The following is a 22,785-nucleotide window of genomic DNA, read 5'->3' on the forward strand; positions in this document are numbered from 1 at the left end:
GAAGTGCTTCCTCTTTTATCTTCAACTATCTCTTGTTAGTCTCTTTAGAAGACTCTTCTCTCTGCTGCCCCAGTAAATGCTGATGTTACCTAGGGCTCTGTCCTTGGCTCTATGCTTATAACAGTTAGGGTTCTCTTGGTTTCAAATAACAGAAAACAACTCCAGCTGGCTTGAGCAGAAAGATTTATTGGAAGGATACAGGGTTACCTCATAGGACCCAAAGTGTTATGACTGGGCTTTGCACACAAGCTTTAACCAGAAAGCAAGTACCATAGGGTTTCTCCAGCTTCATTCTTGTTCTCCTCTAGCTATTTCACTTTCTGCTCTCATTGCAAACCAGCTGCCTCGGTTTTCCAGGCCATGTGGTGGAAAACATGTCTGCATTTGCTCCTGAGTCATAACCACCCACTCAGCCACTCAGAGGAGCACTACTATGTCTCACTCACTCTTCTTCTTGATGTCTCCCAAGGGAAGGGATGGAGTTGATCAACTTGCATGGATGCCCACCCTTGGGCCATTCAACTGAGGGTAGAACAACAAGGTCACACTATACAGACAGCATCATGTGGTTTGGCGATGAAGGTAGGGACTGGGACCTGGAAGTGAGAAGCTGAAGGGAAAACTTACAGGATGAGGATCTGGATTGGGCCTACGGGAAGTGATGAGGAGAGAGTGACATGAGCAGCTTCTCATCTCCCCTTTCTTTTTGATCTTTGCTCTGAGAGCGTGGACCCTCCTAAGCAGCAAATCCTAGGCGTGTTCTCCATCCTAGACTAGGTGCAATTTCTTCTAAGAAAGTGGAATGGCTGCCTGGCTTTTATCAACTTCCACTCCCTGTGACCAGCCCTCAGTACACTTGGGAGTGTCCAGTGGCCATGTCTATACCCTCTAGATGAACCAGAGTTGATTGACCCAGAGGCCAACCAGAGCCTCTTTCTGGGGTCTTTGGACTTGGAACTGGACAGATCATGGGCCAACTCCTTTTTGGAACCAAGTGAGGCTGATGGTTCATATGGCACAGAGGCGGGGTCTGGAGGTACTTGCACTGCTAGTTATCTTGAAACTCAGCTGCACCACTGCCCTCCTTATGTTAGACTCCGTAAGCTAGCCCAGTATTTTCTAGTAAGTTCCCTTTGCATCTAAGCTCGTTTGGGTAGATTTCTGTCATTGAGACCGAAAAAAGCCCGGACTAATCCAGGGTCAAGGGAGTTGCCCGATAGCTATTCCCAGCCTGGCCTCTTGCCTCCCACATCAACTGGAGAAAGTGAATCCTCTCTTTCTCTTGTCATGTTTCCCAGGAGAAATAACGTCCAAATGGTGACTGCAGTTCAAGGTTTTGGCATTCTGGCAATTTCTGAAATACTGGCACTTCCTTGGTGGCTTACTCTGATTTCGATATTTAAAAAAATCTAAAATCAGTATCACTTATATAATGAGATGAAGACCAATGACTCAACTATTTAAGTTCTGATGAAAACACTTCCTGAACAAAACTCTACCCAAAGTCAGAAAGGGCTTTCCATCAGCTGGAACAATTTGTACTAAAACACACATGATACTCAAGGATACCTTGGATCCACTTTGTTTTTGAAACAATATTCATTTGTACTTCTCAATGATTTTCAAAGTTTTCTTCATTTTTGATAATGTTTAGTTTGCTGATCTTTGAATAAGATTTTTAAAACAGTCTTTTTATTTTGGAATAGCTTTAGATTTGCAGAAAAATTGTGAAGATACTACTACTTATTATTAACTAAAGTCCATTCTTTATTAGTCCTTACCTAATGTTCTTTTTTCTATTCCAAGAACATCAAATTATATTGTTTTGTCTCCTGAGGCTCCTTTGATTTATAATAAGTTTAAGACCTTGTTTTTATCTGCCAATAATTTGTGTTCAAGTGATGCTTGTTTAATGTTTCTATTGTACAAATGTCTATTTTTACTTGATCTTTAAATGTTTACTACTTTTAAAATTTGAATTAGATGTTTTCCTAGTGTTAACGTTACGATTTCGGAACACTTAGAGCTAAAATATTGGCACGGATACCAGCATTTATGTAAAATGCGTGCTGAGGGTCCTGTGTCACAGTTTCTGTTCGGGCACAGCAATTACCAGATCCCCCGGACCGACGGGCAAAAGACGGAGAATGTGAACGCAGACGGCTCAGGCTCTCGGTGCAGGCGGGGCTCCCCAGCCAGGAAGCGTGCAGCAGAGGACACACAGAGTAGCCACACGAGCCCCAGGCCCAAGCCATCTGAAAGGGCTCCGCAAATGAGTCTTTGGCCCCAGTATCCTCCCTTACTGCACGCTCTTCTTCCTGTGTATACAGCTGGGGAAGACTTACTTGTGTCAGCCCAATCTGGTTTTTTTTTATCGCGTACAGCGAGTGCCCTAGGGCCATTTTTCAATGATGATTTTGACACTGGGTCCGTTATCTTAGGGAAATCTTAAGTCCTTGTTTTTCCAATGCTTTTTTGATCATTGCTTGGAACATCGTTAAGCACTCAGTACACACCGGTGCTATTATTTGTTCAAAACAAGTTGAATGCAAGAAGGAAACTGGTACCATTGGCAGGAAAAAGTGACTTCTCTCCAGGCATTAGGAACCAGTGAGAATCAGGGAGCAAGCAGGTGGGGTGGTGAGGACTAGTGAGTGGAGTGCCCCAGCCCACAGTGTGGGTGGGTGTGGTGGGTTGAGAGTGAAGAGGAGGGGTGGGGACCTGCCCTAGTGGCCGAGCCAGCAGCAGCCTGGCTCAGGGCTGCTAGGCCCATGGAAGACTACCTGTAATGACCATCTACCTCTAGCATTCTGCGATGCAAGTAATATCAGCATCTGAAAACCACAATGGAGAGTTTAATCACAAGTATGCAGCATAATTACATCACTAACGGAGCAGAGTTTGACATTTAAATATACATTACAATCTATTTGTCTCCCCAGAAGTTGCCAAAAGCAGTTCACAATAGTTAGGCTTCATTTTGTCCATAGTTCATGGCATATTCAAAGTCTTTAAAGCTGACAAGACCGTCTGAGTCTTGATCTACTTCCCTGGAAAATGAAACAAAAAATTATTTAGTTATTTACAGGTTATTTTTGTCACACTTCTCCATCAAGAGCACTCCACAATCTTTATTTCTTTGCATGTCTATGAGTGAGAGGCACCTACTTGAAGGCAAATTTGATGCCTATTTTTTTCTTATACTGATAATGCCTATGGTGGGAAGGAAAGGAAAAGGTATTTATTAAAACCTACAAAAATAATATATTCAATACATTTAAAGGAATGAAGCCAAATGCACAGGTTTTTTTTTAAAAAAGCAGAAATGATGTTTTTTCTTGTCATCCTGCACATTCTTTCTGTGATTTATCAACAAATATATATGCAATACACAACAGAAATGTGTAATAAACCAACGAGAGATAAGAAAAATGTTTGGGGAATAAATAGCAATGATGGGAACAATGATTGACACCTGCACCGAGCTGCCTTGGCACTCCTCGTCTCATCGAATCTCAGCATGGTGCTGGCATGGGTCCACTTTACAGACAGAGACACTGAGCTGAAAGCGGTCCACCAACTTCACAAGATCACACTGCTGGTAAGTGGGCAGACTTGGAACGCAAATCGAGACCATGACATTCCCAAACCAACGCTCTCTAAGTACTCTACTGCACGTTGCCTCCCTACGTAAATAGACTAGTCCAAGGAGAAGGGGTTGTATTGCAATTTCACGTGGCTAACTCTAGCTCCAGAAGTCTTCACTGGCCTCGGAAGTTGTGCTAAATCCTCACAAACATCCGATCAGCTTTTCGGACTCCTAGGAAGAGCAGTGAAGATGGGAGCCTCTGGCTGGTTGGCTGAGGCTGTGGGTGGCCTCGGTTGGGTTGGCCGTGTGTGTCCTGAGAACCACTGAGACAGGAGCATTGCTCCCTCAACAGGGACAGAGAAATCGCGCCCCCTCCACATGGGTAAGATAACACATGTCAGAAGGACAAAAATCACAGCATTAGAAACACATTTCAACCATGACCAGGAAAGGTAACGTTTATTTCAGAAGTGTGTTTGAAAGGGTAACTGATGAGCAGTGGTCACAATTCCTCTTTGGGGGGCCTTCTAAAACAATGCATTACATTCCTTATGTAGAGCTCTTGTGGTTGATGCAAATTACATTTTGTTGAAACAACAAATGGTATCAACCATGACACAGGGCTTTTGAAAGCAAAGACTGGCCCAAGTAACAGAGCCACTAATCACTGTAATAGTTTTAAAGCAGGCTTTTAAAATATTGAATTCTAAAATAAACTTTCTGAATATTTCATGCCAAAGTCTCCGAAGTCTATAATGGTTCTGGATAGTGATGATAATTTTTCATTCTTTTGAAGTAGAGAAAATCCCTACTTCTCTGCCCCAGGGCGAAACCATGTTGCAGTGTGTTCGTAGAAAATGACTGTAGACTGCAGAGGCCATTATTCTTGCTACTTCTTTTGGTAAAATATACATGATGATTTCATGCTATACAGGACCAAAAGCAGAATGTCAGATCTCTTCTAAGGGATTAGAAATAATCAGTATCACATGTTACTGACTACGGAATATAAACCTTCCCTTTTATTAAATTAGATAACTGAAGATTCTTAATATTGCCTATGTGTTTTTTCTGAAGGAAATGGATTAGATAAGTGGCCTTTTTTTCTTTCCACTCTGAACTGGTATGGTTGAACTACAAATCCCAGAGGGTGGGTTAAAGAGGATAACTAGAAAAGTAATGTTTAGAATAAACTGCTTCTGATAATATTTTCTCAGTGTGTTTGTTCACTTACTGAGATGCTGAATGTTTGTGGAAAAGGGAATCCCTTTTTCTCAGTAAATAACCTTCATTGTAATTGCATTCACTTATTTTTCTTGCTGTCTTTGCCAAAACTTCCCATCATAAAATGGGCATGGTATAACCAAGAATCGTTAAAATGGAAACATTTATTCATAAGGTTTGTAGTGGCATTTTATTCACATAGTGAATGGAGGAACATCGTGTTTATATTTAGAATGAGACGGGGTAAAATACCTTCTATCTTCTGACTTTTCCTCCTCATTATTGTGTGTGTCTGTGAGAGAGAGAGTGAGAGAGAGAGAGAGAGAGAGCGTGGTCTGGTTGTCTCAAGGAGGGTGAAGAGGAAATTCACATTTCAGAGCTATAATTTTAAAAGCTGAAATATATTGTTTTTCACTGCGGGCAGAGCTGCCTTGAAGAGGGAAGGTTTCACAGCACCCACACTGGAACAGCAGAGTGGTGGAAGAGCAGATGCGGCTGGTGGCTCGACGCAGTCTGCGCGGAGATGAAGACACGTCTTTAGGGACCAAGTCTCATCGCTCCCGTTCACCGCATTCCACGTCAACAGGAGTTCGCTCCGGTTCTGAAAGGAGGGCGTGCCGTTCTGGTGTGACCAACACACACTGAGCACAAAATACTCCACCGCCTCTCACCCCAACTAGAAATGAATTCAAGGGGTGAGAACTTTCTCCTGTTTCTGGCTGTGTCCCCACCTCTCAGCCCACAGCAGACGACAAATGTCTGCAGAGTGCATGAATTTGTGGAATCAACGAATCTGGAGAAACAGCTGACAACATTATGGAATATCTACCGACTCCCGGGAAGGGTTGGGGGTCGAAGAAAGAGAGTATATCATCACTGCTTTTACGGAGTCTGGAAACCAGCCAGAGAAATAATATGCACTGAAGAAGGTCCCTAGGAACCATCGCCCGGGGACCCATAAGGAATAGTCAATTATGGTCTCCACACCCAATCGCATTTTGCAAACACAGACTAGGTGCAAGAGAGACCAAGTGAGAGAGAGGTGAGCTCTGGCGAATGAGGCTACAGAGCAGAACACGGATGGAAGGAACCACTTGAGTGTCGGGCTGAACAACACAGAGATAAATACAGAGCAGGAAATTGGAAACTGAGGCAGACGCTAGACACATCTGAGTCTACCCTGCCCTTAGCCGAAGCCCGAGCGCTCCGACCCAGCTCAGTAGCAGCTCTTCCGCCAGACACATGGATATGGATACAGACAAGTATATAGGCATCTATTTCAGAACTGGCTTTTCAAAGGAGTTAACAAAGCTCATATAGATGTAATGAGAGGAAAATAAATGCCGTTAACAACAGTAACCGCTGTCTAGAAATGTAGGTCCAGCTAAATTGAAGGCTTCCTGGTTTGCCTGTTTTTGAGATGCAAAAGGCAGACGTGGGACTGATTTGTGGAGCAGAGACTCAGCAGAGCTGAGCTGCTCTGTGTAACTCAGCACGAACAATTTAGGATCCTCGGGTGGAAGGGGATGACAAGCCAGATAAGAGAGAGAAGAGGAAGAAGGGGCCACGGAGAAGCAGGAGGTGGGGATGCTCCATGAAGGGAAGTGGCCCCTGAGAAAGTCTGCAGGGGTGTGGTGATCAGAATTCCTTTAATTAACTGCTATGTTTACCTTGTGTTTCAAAGTGTCTGTGTTACTCGTTACAACCTCCCGTATCCTCACCAAGGGGTCCAACAGGCACACACTCCACTGGGGATGGTGTGTGTGTATGTGTGTGTGTTGGGGGGGGGGGTTCTGTGTTGACTTCGAAGCTTAAGTCTGGGTTAGGAGAGGAGTTCCACCTGAGCAGGTGCATGAGCCAGTAAGAACAGTGGGGAAGGGTTCGACGATCCATCAGCCGAACTAATGCAGAGAAATGCGAACTCAGAGTCATGGGCCTCCCAGAAATTGTAAAAAAGCTCCAGAAGTGCTTTAAAATCCTGCAGGGTGTGCAATGGGGCTTCCAGGCAACACTGTTTTAATTGTGATGCACAGGAACACCCAGGCTGACACTGGGACACATTGAGAATTTCAGGCAAGACCAGACTGTGTCCACTTAGCTAGGTTCTGACAGTTTTCTGTTAAAATATAAACATTTTCTGACTCCTCCTGTAAGTGGTTATAATTACTTTCATCAGCATGAGCTTTAGCATTTGTCTGTTACATCCTGACTTGTTAAGCAAGATTCTGTTCTCTCCTTTTTGTGATGCTGTGTGGACTCCAACAGCCAGGACTAGATGGGCTGTGACCCAGAGGCTAAGTGGGCCCCACCCTGAAGGAGCCAGGGTTTCACACTGCGATTCTTTTACTAAGGGAGGCCAGAGTGTTGCTTTAATATGTTCTGAAGAGAAACATAGGGGGTTTTCTAATTTTAAAAATATATAAATAGTGACTGTTTTTCACAAGTAGTAAGTGTTTCTCGTACGAAAATATTTACACAATAACTATTTCTTGTAATCTTGAGAAAGTAGCTATTTTTTGGAAAATAGTTTTTGTAAAATAATTCAAGATTGCCGCATGGCCAGGTCTCCCAAGCCGGATTTCAGACTGGAGTACATGCTTTGCCCAAGTTACTTAAAAAAATTTTAAATAAATAATTTTTTTAAATTAAAAATGAAGGAAAGAAACAAAGAGGGAATGCTTTAATTTCATTACATTGAAACAAAGAAATATTCTCTATCAAAATGATACAGAGACTATAAACGTGACATTTCTGAGTGGAAACAAGAACACAAACTAGTATGTATTATAATTACAATCTTATAAATGTCTAATTCATTTGGGCAGAACTTGAATGTGAAACGGTAAGCAGAAACTTCTCTTTTGGGTTATTTTGTCTTAGAGTATTTTTTAATATTATTGATATTTTTCAACTGAAGGAATATTTTCCTTCAGTCCAAATTTTCTAAAAAGCTGGCCTTATTTTACAATGTGTAAACCCTCAACAGCTAGAGCAGCATTGGGCTGGATAATCCTTTACTGTGGGGGTCTGTCCTGGGTGCTGCAGCATCCCTGGGCTCTATCCTCACGATGTCCGTGGTACCCTCCCTCCTCGCTCCCCAGCTATGACAGCCCAAAATGTCTCCGGATATTGCCGAGTGTCCCTTGAGGGACAAAATCGTCCCTGTTTCAAAAGTACTAAGCTAGAGGAACCACAGTTGGAGGCAATTCTTTGGAACATTCCAGCTAAATCTACACTTACTACAATAATTGCTCTAAGGACTTTTTTTTGTTAAACAGGTGATTTCAGGGGCAGCTGAGGCACACATGTTTCTTGGATGGATTATGCAGATAACTGCCCCAACGCTCTGTCTTGCTGACACCAAGGTTCTGAATGGAGCCCAGAGAAGACCGCACTCGAGAGGCAAGCTCTTGGTGTGATAACAGAGCCAGTGACAGGCACATCTGTGTTCCCAGCAAATACACTGACAGACAGCAATTATTTTGAGTCACTGTGATCGTCACACAGGGTTTTGAAAGTTGGCGCTGTATTTGATTCACCTACAACATGAATGAGAAATTTAATGTGGAGGCAAAGATTTAAATTAGAAAAGTTTTCTTGGTGGAATTTTTGGGGTGGGGGGAAAAAAGGAGAGAGAATCTCTTTCTCTTTGATTCTTTATGGAATAATTTAAGCTAAAGTCAAAACTGCCATCACATTAGGGACAAAGCTGTCATCCTGACTGAGCAGTGAGAATAGAAATTACCCTCCAAGCAAGGAGCTCCTGCTGGGGATGAGAGGACCCGCCAATTGAAGATGTGATGATGACAGCCTTCTCTTCTGAGGAGCCCGCTGGTTCTTTCCACCGGCGAGCTTGCCTCTTTGTTGATGAGAGTCCTGCCGGGCTCTATGGCAATCCAGTTGGTAATGTGTTTATTAATTTTACCTTTTTAAAGACACGTGTTAAGAAAAGCCATTCAGACATGCAGGAAAGATAAGAGATGTGTAGATGGTTTCTGGTCTTTTCTAGGTTCCTGTGGGACTCTGGCTGTTCAGTGAGTGGTGGACTCCCCGCGCACCCACCTCGTGTTCTCACCCCCATCTTTTAGCCCGGTCATGGCTGGAGTACCACCCCTCAGTGCACCCCACACCAAGTAGCTCTCACTGTCTTCCTGGGACTGCTAACACCTGGGGGTGGCCCTCGCATGGATACTGCCTGGAAGTGTGAAAAAATAAGGAGTTGACACCCCATGGGCCAACCCCTGCCCAGGGAGGGAGAAGGCGTCAGTGGATGTCGGCTCTCTCCTGTCCCTCAGGCAGGCAGACAGCTCTGAAGTTGGACGCTCGGCTCCCTGGAGGTTCTGGTGGGATCAAGCTCTAGTCGCTTCCAGAAGTCACAAACTTGGTTCACAGATCCTTGTACTGGCTTGCCCTCAGTCTCTGTCCTGCGCTTGCTCACGGAGGTCATTTCCCAAACAAACAACCTGCATGCGAGTCCTCACCTAAAGCCCCACTTTCAGGAAGAACCCAGGCTGAGACACAGTGGGAAGTTTATTTTGAGAGATAAAGTTCTCCCGGGGCATTTCAGTTGCCATCAGCAATAACCTGTCACGTCAGATTCTCAATTCAGGTGAGGGGTATCTCACTACTTGAAATAGATCAGAGTGTTCCTCTGGAAACATTTTTAGAGCAAATGAAATATTGCCTTTAAGAAGAGCTCTGAAGTTTGAAGCTCAAGACAACTGAAATGCCAGGGGTCACCAGAAAATGATAGGAGCAGTCTTCTCTGTCTCAAACACATGTCTTATTTAATAATATTTAGTCTGTCAGCAATTACTTATTTCTTTAGCATGAGAACAAGATGTTCCTAGGGAGAAGAGAGGACTCTGGCCTTGTGGAGACAGAGGTGCAGACGTGGACTGGCCACGAGAAGGTGGTGGAATTGGGCATGCTGGATGAACCGTGAAGGATAAAAGGCTGGCCAGACCAGGTCAGGAATGAAGAATGACACAAGCCAGGCAAAACTTAAGACCAGGTTCAGCTTTCTAAATGAAAGACGCAGTGGATTTTGTTGGGTCCTTCCCCAGCATCCATCCTACACCCCCTGTGCTACTCGGCAGCTGTGTGATTTGGGTGGATGGCTTGCCACTCCAAGTTCCAGGAGTGGGAGCTAACTGGCCGAAGGCAAGCACTATAATCCTCTCCCTCCTCACCACAGTGATTGGGTTCAAGGATCGACTGGCCAATTGGTACATGGCATTTCTCCCTTGGCCACTGCTGACTGGTAAAGAGTTGGTTCAACCATAATGAAGCCTAGGAATTCTGTTTGTGAGTTAAGGAGAAGCCCTTTCCTTGGGTAGCTGGGAGGCAGAGGTGAGGCTTGGCGTTACAACTGTCCTCTTCCTACCACAAGGATGCAATCTCCACAGTTCTGTGAACCAATGGTGCATTGATCCAAAAATTTTCTGTACATGCTCGTAAATGTCAATTATCAGCCCAAGAATGGGGCTATCCACAGTGAGAGAAAGAGTTAGAAGACTAGCAGAGTGAGCTGGAGCCTAATCAAACCAGGCCTGAAGCATGCCTGAGGTCAAAATTCTTAGTCACCTGACCCAGTAAAGTCCCTGGGGTGTTCAAGGTGGTTGGAAATGGATTCCTGATACTTTCAAATTAAAGTATCCTGACATACCAGGGATCCCATCTGAAATCTTTTCTAAACCTTGCAGTATCTGGAACTTGGCAGACTTAGAATAGACACACATAAATACAATATTTTTGAAATGATTATTCCATTTTGAAATGAACCCTAAAATAATTCAGATTTTCTTGTTAGGTGCTATCTCAAGATTCGGGATTATTCTCCACAGTTCTGCATTCTAACGAAGTTACTTTTCTTGCTGCATCCAACAAAAATCTCTATTTGCAGCGCCTTAACTGTGATTATGTGCTGAAAGAGGCTATTGATGGGACCAATATGGTTTTTTCCTTACAGAGCGACAGGATAGATTCTCCAGTCCAAGACAAAAAAGACAAATGGATATGAAATGCAGTCACAGCTGGCAAAAGTGATTAACTATAAATAATGACTCACTTTTTCCTATTTACTAGATTTTAAAAATGGGGAGTCTTATTTAAAGCTAGAAATATTTTAAAAGGAGGAAAGAATGTAATTTCAGTATGCTTGATTATTGACTACTTGTGGGCATGTGGATAAATGCAATCAACTTACAGCCCGATGTCTCACTTCCGGCAAATAGTGTCATATTCCTTCTCTAGCAAGTGTTTTAGCAGAGCTACCAATAAATAGTGACATGATCTTTTTTCTCAGTTTGAATCCTGGAAGAGAAATTGTGATGTAAGAAAACAGCACAGATCCGGCAGCTTTAAGGATAAAGAACAGAAGCCAAAGTGAATGTCTTTGAACCAATTACAGAAAAAATCTGGTTCCTATGCTTTTGGGTCACTAGCCCTTCCATTCTTTCCCCACAGCAGCTGTGTGTGACAGGTTTGCTCTGAATATGGCAGGGGGGAAGGCAGCGTGGTCCAGCAGAAATGGCCCAGGAGGAAGCTTTTGTCTCAGCTAGGCTGTGTGACCCTGGGCAAGTGTCTTAGCTGCTCTGAGGGCCAAGCTCTTCACTTGTCAAGAATGGCTGGGCTATGACTTGCCAAGATTTGATACGGCTCTAAATTTTGATGAATCTAAGCTGGATCTTAATATACAACTTAGGGTCTTTGTGCACAGAACATTTAAAAATACAACCGAACTCCTGTTAGCTATTTTTGCCTTCAAAAAGTACTTTGAATCTTTAACCCTGCAGACAGTTGTAAAGAACCATACATATATAAATGTAAATGGGGGGAAAATGATCCTGCCTTCAACAGTGTGAAATATGAACGGAGATAAAGCCATTTCTATTTCAAATATATAATCACTTCAGCTGAGATATCTCGTATCATCTTGAACTTGATTATGAGATAAAAGAAATGGGACAGAGATGGCAATCATTTAATCTCTTAAGAACAGCTATTCTGAAGAGCTTTTCACTCTCTGCTCAATAGATTTCTCGCAGGTTATGATCCGGCTAGAAAGAAAGCATAATGATGAGGAAAATTATGTTTTCAATAACACACGCTTTTACAGTACAAGTCCTTCCACAAAGGAGGCAATAAAATGAACTCTGACCACTTTAACAGATGGCGTGATGGCTCAGTGCACAGATGCGGCCTCTCTGAAAGCAACAAGTTCATATCCTTGACTGGAGGTTTAGGAATGAGCTGAACTTTCAAGTGTAATGTGGGAAAGATTATATACGCTCAGACAAGAAAGCTGAGTATTAGTGGACTCAGAGGCTTGAAGAGATGGTCCAAAAGAAAAGGCTTAATGAGCTTCATTTTGCTAATGCAACAAACAGACTTGAAGTTGAAATATGAACCATAAACATTCAACCCGTTTATAAGTCCCTGCTAATAACATTGTTAGCCACCGTGTGATAGGAAGCTTGCTTTTTAAAATCATACTTCCTCGGAGTCAGAAGATACCAGTTGTCAAATAATGCTTATCTTCTCTAATAGTATCATGTTTTCAAGTAGAACATATATTTAATAATACATGATAGGGAAACTGGAGAGTTTTTTCTTTGCTTATTTTTTTCCTTTCTTAGGAAATCTGAAGCTAAAGTTTATCTGGAAAAGTAAATGTGCCAGAGATTCAGAATATGTTTTGGAAAATACATGTGGTATCAAAACATAATATAGAGCGTCAGTAAGTAAAACAGTGTGATTAAGACCCAGCAATCAATGAGTGAGAACAACATCCAGAACATGTACATAGGAATTCACCGAAGGTCAAAAGAGGCATTTCAAATCGGTGCCTATGAAACAGGTTGGTAGGAAAAGGAGCTGGGATAATGGGTTATCCATTCTGACATGCGTGAGGTTTGATTCTGTGGTAGAGCTTGCTATATGTCCCACAAAACTTATTTCCTTCTCTTCCCGAAAACATAACTAAACCATGTTTTCCAGCCTTCCTTACAATTAGATGAGACTGGGAGTTCTGGCAATGGAATGATAATAATATAATAATAGAGAAACAAAAACTAGACAATGCTCCATCTAATTAAAAGCACTCACATTTCAAAGGAGAGTACAGGACCTGACAGTCACCCTAGGGACTGTGACATGGCCAAATCATACTGTGTTAGTGGAGCTTCACCAGAAATCCAAGGGACTTGCTCTATATAGCTTATAGAAACATTATTTTAAAATTTTGTCAGGTCAGGTGTTTGTTTTTTTTTTTTCCATTAAATGAGGATGCAGGAATTCATAAAAATTAATATTTTTAATTGCTTACACTTTAGTTTTAAATAATCCATTTAAGAAAGTAAGATTTTACATCTCAGCCCATTTCCAATTGATGTGCATCATGGAGCGGGTGGGAAATCTGGCCTTAGTTCAGAATAATTATAATACATTACTTATGCTTTCATTTACAACGTGCTCCCACCATTTGAAACCTCTGGGTTCTGTGGACAATAATAAACAACATAAAAAATGAATAACATTTCATAATGAAACAATTCCCTCATATTATCAGAAGCTCTCTATTAATAAAGCCGACCTATAATCACAAAGTCACACCAAATGTAATGACCATGAGGGCTTTTAATATGAGAATTTCAATCAAAAGAGATAAAGAAGGTTCACCGGGCATATGACAAGTGTTTACAAAATTATGAAATGCAGAGAATGTGAACATGGCTAAATTAATCAAATCCTAGGCTAAGACGAAGGGACTCCAAGTGCAAGTTCAGAGGGGATATTTTAGGACCAAAACCTGGAAGTGCTTCTTCATATAACAGCTAGAAAACAGGACTTGTTTTCTATCCCTGAAATAAAAATAAAATTCTCAAGGTCGGTATGGGGACGGGGAAAGAAAAGGGGATGTACCCTCCTTAATGAGGTCTCACAAATCTCATGATACCCCCTCGCCCCAATCCTCTCTCCTCCTGCCCAGTACTGAGAATTATTTTCAGGTGGGTGAACACTGTGCTGCAAGCTGGCATGGCATTGGCCTTGATGGGTAGGTGGGCAGGGAAGAACTTTCAGATGTTTCAGGCTGAGGACAGGAACTGGCGCATCATGAAGGGTTTCAACAATGTGTAAATCACTAAGGGGCCCTGGGGTGCTGGCGGGGCTCTTCCTAGCATTGGGAAGAAACTGGCATCTCCCATAAATGGCCACACTAATACTGATTTCAGGGATTCAGATTACTAGCCCCATCCAGCGTGACATTTTCTGCCCATTATCTAGTCTCTCCTGCCTCCAGGCAGGACCACATCATTGATTACGGAGATTTTCAGCCACTAAAAAAGATCCTGATCATCATTAAAGACATTAAGTGTTGATCTGCGCTGACTAAGTGAGTTAAAAGGTTCGTGCCCTTCTAGTAACAACTCAAAGAGGCTATTTCAGGATATTTATTAAACAAATTAAGTATTTACATTATGCTCAAGCACAGAGGCACAGTCACTGAGCGCGGAAGTGTGAGAAGATGAAACCAAGAGAATTTATGGTGGCAAAACTCTGCTTTTTCAGTTTCCTAGAAGTGGGGGCTGAGGACCCACCAAATGCTTGGGAATGAGTCTGAATTGGGCGGCATCAATGGCCTCCTGATGACCACCTGCACAAATCTTTTTAATGTAGTTGAACTAAGGTAACCAGAAGTTCACCCTGATTCCAGATGTTTTCCTTCTAGAATGTTCAAAAAGCAGTGATTAGGGATTGGAGAGACAATTTAGGAAATCTTCTTCAAAGCCTAAAGACTAAAGAAAATGGGTATATTTCTCCTACAATCCCCCCCACACACACAGTTAAAAATTTTAATGCCATAACAATAATGGACGTGATCTAAAAAATATTTTCTTCAGCCTGTGGTGCACACTATGGCAAAGTTTTCTCAAATACAGCAACAGTCCGTGAATACTAGATCATCTGTGTCATGATTATTATTAGCTTTCCTCCTACTTGGCTGTAACCTTGCAGTGGGCAGAGACCAATACATCTTGTTCACTGTGCTGTTCTTACACCTGAGACAGTCCCTAGCACACACTGGCTGCAAGGAATGTGTGCTGAATATACGGACATGTGAACAGGAGAGTTTGGCGATGGGAGAAAAGTATCACTCACCATTCCATGATCTTGGACCAATTGCTATGATCATTTTGGCACTTTTCCTTCTGACTAGCATAAGAACATTTTGTATCCTGCTATTTTAAACATAATACAAACATTTCCCCCCATTGCTATAGGCTTTTTCATTCTTAATGGCTATATATGTTTTTAATCAAATGGATTTATAATGATTTACTTATTTGTTGAATTTTCAAACGCCTTTTTGCTTTTGTAAATGTGTCAATGAACACATTCAATAAAAACGCTTTTTCTTAGAAATAGGTTACTGAGTTCATTTAGTCATTCATGGGACACACAATAAGAGCCCACTGTGGACCAGGTGCATCAGGTTCTAAAGATGTGGGGAAGAAAGAAACAGAGTTCCTTTTAGTCTAGCCAGAGAGAATGAAGTAATTCTGTGTAAAGTAAAACCACCAGTGTGCTAAATGCTCTGAAGGAAAGAGAGAAGGTGCTACGAGATAGTGGGGTAGAGGACTGAGCGGGAAGGTCCGAGCATCGACCCTGAGGATGCAGAACGGGGCTGAGATCTGAGGGATGAGAGATAGTTGGGAGGTGCAGAAGGGCTTTCCAGGCAGAGGAAACAGCATGTGTGACAGCCTCATAGCAAGAGAGAGCAAGGTACTTTCAAGGAATGGGAAGAGCCACCATGGCCAGAGCATAGAGGGAGGATGAGCATGGCGCCCAATGAAGCTGGAGGGTGAGTGGGATAAGACTATTCTGGAGCTGGAAAGCCATGTAAGGGTTTTGGTCATAATCCAAGGAGCATGAGAAGCCCTGATGTGCTTCAAGGAGAGGGCTAACGTGCTTAGACAGAAACTTTGAAAGTTCATCCTTACTGTAGTAGGCAGAATAATGCCCCCCCCGCCGAAAGATGTCCAATCCCCAGAACGTGTGGTGATGTCACATGAGAAAGGAAAGTAGGGCTGCTGATGGAGTTAAGATTCTTGACCTTAAAATGGGCAGATTATTCCAGATAATCCAGGTAGGCCCTATGTAATCTGGAGGGTCCTTAAAAGTGGAAGGAGGGTTCATCTCCCCCTCTGATTCTCATTTTTCCCTTCCTACTTTTTTTTTTTAACATATAATGTATTATTTGTTTCAGAGGTACAGGTCTGTGATTCAACAGTCGAACCAGGAGAGATTATGGACTCTGAGAAACAAACTGAGGGTTCTAGAGGGGAGGGGGGTGGGGGGATGGGTTACCCTGGTGATGGGTATTAAAGAGGGCACGTTCTGCATGGAGCACTGGGTGTTATACGCAAACAATGAATCATGGAACACTATATCAAAAACTAATGATGTAATGTATGGTGATTAACATAACAAAATAAAAAAATGTTTAAAAAAAGTGGAAGGAGGGAAGTAGAAGACTCAGTAAGAGTCAGAGAGAGCTTGGAAGATGCTAAGCTACTGGCTATGAAAATGGAGGAAGGTGCTATGAGCCAAGGAATGTGGGCAGCCTCCTGAAGCTCTGGAAGGGCGAGGAAATAGATTTGCCCCTAGAGCTTCCAGAAGTAAGGCAGCCCTGCTGACACCTTGATTTCCAGCCAGCAAGGGCCACTTTGGACTTCCAACCTCCAGAACTAAAAGGCAATATACGTGTGTGTTAAGTCACTAAGTCAGCAGTACATCGTGACAGTGGCCACGGGAAATTAACACAAGAGGGGAAGGCGTTGAGTTTGGTTTTGGATATTTAAGTTTTGCATGTCCATGATGCGAAGAATACAGATGTTTGGAAGTATTCGCCTGTTTAGCCACTCATCTAACAAGCTGTATGATCTTTAAATAAATTAATATACCATTCATGACCTCACTTTTATCATCTATGAAAAGAAAACATATTTAAGGTTGGTTCCAGTTCTAAATCTCGGAGTTTATAAGTGTGGAAAGAAACAAATATGCTTTTCACTTAAGATTCCTGTCAGTACTTGGCAATCACTGGGGAAAAGCAATATCAAAAAGAGTGGACCTAAACTGAAGGGGGATAAGATTCCACTTTTTAAAAAGTATCCGAAATACAAAATAATCTGGAAATACCTTAATAAGAAATGTGTTGAATTTGTATAAAGAAAAATACAAAATTCCACTAAGACATACAAAAGGATATTTGAAAATGTGGAGGGGCATGCCATATGTGTATTCCTGGTTGGAAAGACTAAATATTGTAAAGATGCCAAATTCCTCCCAATTAATTTATAGGTTGAATGCAATTTTCATCAAAACCCCAAAGGGAAGTTTTTGGAACTCCACAAAAATAATTCTACCATTCATCTGGAAAATAAACAGGCAGGAAGAGCTGAGAACACTTTGAAAACAAGAAATACTAAGAACATATTATAAGAATTGGGGGGGAAAAAGATGTGTCTTTTGTGTAAGGAGACCAGGGAATAGAACAGCTCACAGCCTGGAGAGGTCTGTGTACGTGTGTAAAAAAAACTCAGTACAGAATAAGATAATAAAGGCACCATATATAAACAGGGACTATTTAATAAAAGATAATGGAAAAACTGGATATTTGGAAACAAAAATGTTTAGATCATCACGTGAATTCTAAATACATGAAAGTGGCAGATAGTCTGAAAATTCAAACCACAGATTCAAACCAACGACGAAAATGGAAGTGAATATTAACCTGGTCTCAAGATGAGGAAAACTTTCTTAGTATAAAAGTAAATGGAAGAAATTGTGAAGGAAAAGATCACAGATTTAAATATATGAAAACTTAAAATTTCTGTACTTCAAAAATCATAAAAATAAATACAACTGGAAAAATAGTTGTAATAAAAATAGAAACATAAATGTTTTCACTAAAGAAGAAAAAATGAGCAAATGACATATTGAATAGATAATTCACAAAAGAAGGAATAGAAAGAATGGATAAACGTGTGAAAATGTTCAATACTACAATCAGTGAAAAAAAAAAAACCCCACAAAAAATGAGATACTATTGTCACCTGTTAGACCAGCAAAGATGTGAAAAGTAAGTAACATTTGGTCATTGCTGAGCACATGGCGAGAGGGGCATATGCTGCTGGAGGGACTGTCATTTGTTAATTAGGCAATGCGGTAAGAAGAATCAAGAGTTGTAAAAATGACAAATATATATATTTGTATATATATTTGTATAGCTCATACGCCCTATTATGGTATGCCCCACATCCAGGAACCTCGCCTAAGGAAATAACAAAAGTGCAGACAAATACAGTCATTGTAGATGTCTTTATTTTTTTAATTTTTAATTTTTAAAGATTTTATTTATTATTTATTTGACAGAGAGAGACAGTGAGAGAAGGAACACAAGCAGGGGGAGTGGGAGAAGGAGAAGCAGGCTTCCCACCCAGCAGGGAGCCCCATGCGGGGCTCGATCCCAGGACCCTGGGATCATGACCTGAGCCGAAGGCAGACACTTAATGACTGAGCCACCCAGGAGTCCCCTGTAGACGTCTTTAAAAAGTGAAAATAGCAAAATGATCAAAAAGCAAAGATGTAAAAACAAAAACTCTCACTTGAACAACAAAACCCCGGAGAGCAACAGGAAAGAATAAATACCAAAGTGTTAACAATGATGATCTTCGTTCCCTAGTTCCCAAACAGTCCCTGAGCCGCCTGTGTTCTTTTGCACCCGCGTGCCCCGCGAAGCCCAGGCCCGCACACCCTGGCCCACGCGTGTGCGCGCACAGAGCAAAACGCCTGCGCCCTCGGCCCACGCGCCACGGCCTCTTCCCTGTTCTGCCAGCTTCCGTGGCATTGAGTCAATAGCTAAGGGAAAATTCATGTTTGATCAAATCATCCCGAGGGCGATGGCCAACAAAGGCAAAAACACTTAGCACTTCGAGGGCTTCCATAATATGAGTTTATAAGAAAGGAATGAAAGGAGAGACGCTCCCGACAGCACCGCAAAAGGAGCGCGTGCGGCCGCCTCTGCAGGGCCGGCTGTGCGCACGTTCCTCCGTGTTCTTGCTGGGACTGCACGGTCTGGCTCTCCGGCTCACTTGACACTCTTTAATAATAAATATATCCCCGTATGGAAGTTTTACTGAACACAGCTCCCAGGGGGAAGAGAAAAGAAAACAGAACCCTTTTCTTAGTTCGAACCAAACCGCAGGGATAAAACCACTCAACTTCGTGCTTGGTGTTAGAAATCTCCGGAGCGCGGGCCTGAACAAACACCCTGAGATGGGAACTTTCCTTCGCCGCCGTGGCTTCTCTGCGCCCCCCGCCCCTTGCCGCGCCCCTGAAGTGAGCTGTCTTGAGGGCTTCGGGGCTGCCACCCTTGAGTCTCACATACTCTGGAACACGGGAAAAACGGCCACTCTCACTTGCCCACCAAGCTTCCAGATTCCCACCCTCTGCCCTGAGCAACAGCATGTAGTCATTTTTTCCCTTTTAATGGACTTTGGAAATCCCCCAACCTACTTTTTTCTTTTTACAGATGAGAAAATTAAGGCTCAGAAGCATAAAGAAACTTTCCTAAAGTTATATATCCAGCTGGCACCAAAACCAGGATAGACCACCAGGTCGGTCTCTTGACGGACAGCAGGGTTCTACACCCAGCTAATAATAATTCTGGGCTTTCGGGGATCATGAGCACCTTTGTCAAAAATCCACATAGGTCCGATTTTACATGGAAAGAAAAGCCAAGTTGCAGAATACCACCAGCTCAGAGTTGTGTACACACTGAATGTAGTACTAGGAACAAGACCTCAGGCCTGCTCCTTTCCAACTTGTTCTAGGTTTCTGTGGGGATGTGGGATGAACTCTGGGACCAGGATCACTGTGCTGTGCCATCAGTCCAAAGCTTTTCACAGCCATGCAGAATTCTGGGCTGCGTAAGCCCCGGACCTGGAATGCCCTAATCATGACTTCCCAGCCAGATCTGCTCCCCGGATCTCTGCAGAATAATAGCATGGAGATCATTCCAATAATTTGGGGGTGGGAAAAGAGAACAGAGAAATGTTTCAAAATATTAGTGCTTAAAAATTAGGCAGTAAGTGTACGTTTGAAAATTTTCCATTAAAGTTCTTAATTAGGTTATTCTCCCACAGATGCTGGGCTGTGCTTAAGAAAAGAGCCCTTAGCAAAACTTGAGTTTAGTAGAAGCACTGGTATCAAAATTAGAGGAATTTCATTACGAAATCCTTTTTAATTAATACTACATGGATAGCTGTAAACTTGGGTTTTGAGCAATGGCGAAGAAATAAACTATTAGAGGAGAGTGAGTACCCCCTGAACATCCTGAAGATTAGCGTTTTGACTGATTTGATAGAGAACCTAACTGAAAAAATAAAAATCAATGAGCATAAAGAGGAAAGTCGAAGGAGCAGACTGGAGACGCTGCTGAGACAAGGAGAGAACATGAAGTCTATAGGGGCCTTAGCAACAAGAAAAATGAGTGCTCAAGTCTCTGCGAAAAGATAATTTTGGAAAATTCAGAGCAAATGATGAAAAATTTGTGAACCAAGAAAGAAATGTGTTCTTTTTATAATATAGTAAATTCACCCCTCGCATACTTTGCGGGCATTCATAATTATAGTTGACCCTTGAAACAACATGGGTTTGAACTACGAGAGTCTATTTATATGCAGTCGTTTTGTTGTTGTTGTTGTTGTTGTTGTTGTTTTTAGAGTTGACAGCAAAACGCACAAGGCATATATTTATGAATGCCCACCCCAGTCTCCACGGAACCCAGCTGAAGGTGACTGGTACAGAGTTCTCCCTTGCTGCCCTCTGAGTATCTGGGGAGGCCCATGGAGGCCATCAGCAGCCCACTGGGGGCCCTAAGGATGAGCAGGGTTGCAGGTCGCCCCATGTGTGCACAGGGTGGTTAGATCCAGCACCCAGGACCGGCAGGCAGGAGGCCGGGCTGAACCAGAGGAGAGGTCCCAGAGTGGGCACAGGGCTGTGCGGGAAGCCCCGGGCCCCAGGCATCTCCACCCCCGGAGTCCTCTGTGTGCTGGCCATCCCAGTTGCATTTGGGTGGCTGCGGGCCTTGGGCCACTCCGGGGAGGAATAGACGCCTCCCTGTGGGGGCCCCCTCTGCCCAGGCGCCTCCTGGAGGCCGGGCACTCGAGTGTGCACACAGCTGCTGATGGCTACAAGCCCACGGCACACCTCCAAGCAGATGAGGCAGCTGTACTGTTGCCTCTGCTGAGTCAGGGCCCACCAGGCTGCAGAACATTACCGTCCCCCCCGGCCAGGGCCACTGCTGTCACTGCCCCTGGCCCAGTCTGGCCTGACTGGACACAGATTTTCTTCAATAAATAGAGATACAGTACTGTAAAAGTATTTTCTCTTCCTTCTGATTTTCTTAACGACATTTTCTTTTTTCTAGCTTACTTAATTGTAAGGATACAGTATATAATACATATACAAATCATGTGTTAATCGACTCTTTATGTTAGGGGTAAGCCTTCTGGTCAACAGTATGCTATTGTAGCTAAGTTTTAGGGAGTCAAAAGTTATATCCAGATTTTCAGCTGCAAGGGAGTTGGTGCCCCTAACCTCCATGTTGTTATGGGGTCAACTGTATTTGTACATTAGAAGGCTTAAACGGGGATTTTATAAAATATAATGTACATTCTTGATTTTTAATTTCAGAAAACTAAGCAAAACAAAGACTTTAAAATAAAAAGCCATTATTGTTCTTAATGGAGAAACAGATATTAGTGTCATGTTTCCCAAAAGCAAAGTCAAAACAAAGATACTCTTTCTCAGACAGGCTATTTAATAAATTATTAGAGAGTCTTGTCATACTGATAAGGCAGGAAAACAAGTAAGAAAAATTCATAAGAAAGGAACATCACTGGGTGGCTCAGTCGGTTAAGTGTCTGACTTGATTTTGGCTCAGTCATGATCTCAGGGTCTTGGGATCAAGCCTCGCGTCAAGCCCTGCATCAGACTCTGCAGTGGGCCTGGAGCCTGCCTGGGATTCTCGCCCTCTCCCTCTACCCTTTCCCCTCTAAAAGAAAAAAAAAAAAAAAAAGGGGGAACATTACTAATTGCTGAAGTCATGACTATATAAACTCAGGAGCCTGAAAGAAATCTAAGAATTTTAGAAACAAAATAATTCAAGAATATTTATCATATAAAACCTACTCCAAAATAACAGCAGCATTCCTTTTTAGCAATAACAGCTATTAAATTTTTGTTTCAATAATCTATTTCCTGGGGCACCTGGGTGGCTCAGTCGGTTAACCTGCTGGTTCAGGTCATTTCGGCTCAGGTCATGTCCTCGGGTTCCTGAGATTGAGCCCCTGCATTGGGATCCAAGCTCAGTGGGGAGTCTGCTTGAGGATTCTTTCTCTCTCTCCTCTCCCACTTCTCAGGCTCATCTGAGCATGTACTCACTCTCTCTCTCAAATAAATAAATAAATCTTTAAAAAACATAAATTTCCCTTATAACAAGGACAAAACATATCTGTACTTAACACACATTTATTGAGTACTTACTTGGTAACTAACCTAAGGTGGGATATATCAGCCCAATATAAATAAAACTACAAATATCTTATAAAAGAAAAAATAAGTAAAAGTAAAAATGGCAATACTTCAATTTATTTTTTAAATATATTTTTTCCAATAACAAAAGGATAATTTGTTACATACAAAATTCTGAAAATCATATCAGAGATTAATTTTGACAGTAAGGATGGGGCTTGCCTTAGGAAGTATCAAATTATGTCATAAAGCAACCCACATTAAAACTACATTGCTGACTTCAGAAATCCAGGGAACCAAGTACAGAATTTCAAAATAGGACATAAGTTATATCAGAATTTAATATAGGGCAATCTGAGTGTAGC

At 42.4% G+C, this 22,785-nt stretch overlaps 1 protein-coding gene and 1 long non-coding RNA gene across 3 annotated transcripts in view; one reads left to right on the forward strand and one right to left on the reverse strand.

Annotated features, from left to right (window-relative positions):
* The window catches only part of LOC118531471 (uncharacterized), a 99,313-nt gene that overhangs the window by 72,632 nt on the left and 3,896 nt on the right, over positions 1-22,785 (forward strand). The gene's annotated exons all lie outside the window — the stretch shown is intronic.
* The window catches only part of EFCAB11 (EF-hand calcium binding domain 11), a 140,852-nt gene continuing 120,902 nt past the window's right edge, over positions 2,836-22,785 (reverse strand). Inside the window, exon 6 of one of the 2 annotated variants that reach the window (XM_036085519.2) lies at positions 2,836-3,050. In XM_036085519.2, coding sequence (XP_035941412.2) covers positions 2,969-3,050 — 82 coding nt within the window. In that variant the 3' untranslated portion in view covers positions 2,836-2,968. Of the gene's footprint in view, positions 3,052-22,785 lie in introns of both variants that reach the window. The other variant, XM_078054094.1, reaches the window with a different exon arrangement.

This window comes from Halichoerus grypus, chromosome 8, assembly GCF_964656455.1.
Source record: "Halichoerus grypus chromosome 8, mHalGry1.hap1.1, whole genome shotgun sequence".
NCBI lineage: Eukaryota > Metazoa > Chordata > Mammalia > Carnivora > Phocidae > Halichoerus > Halichoerus grypus.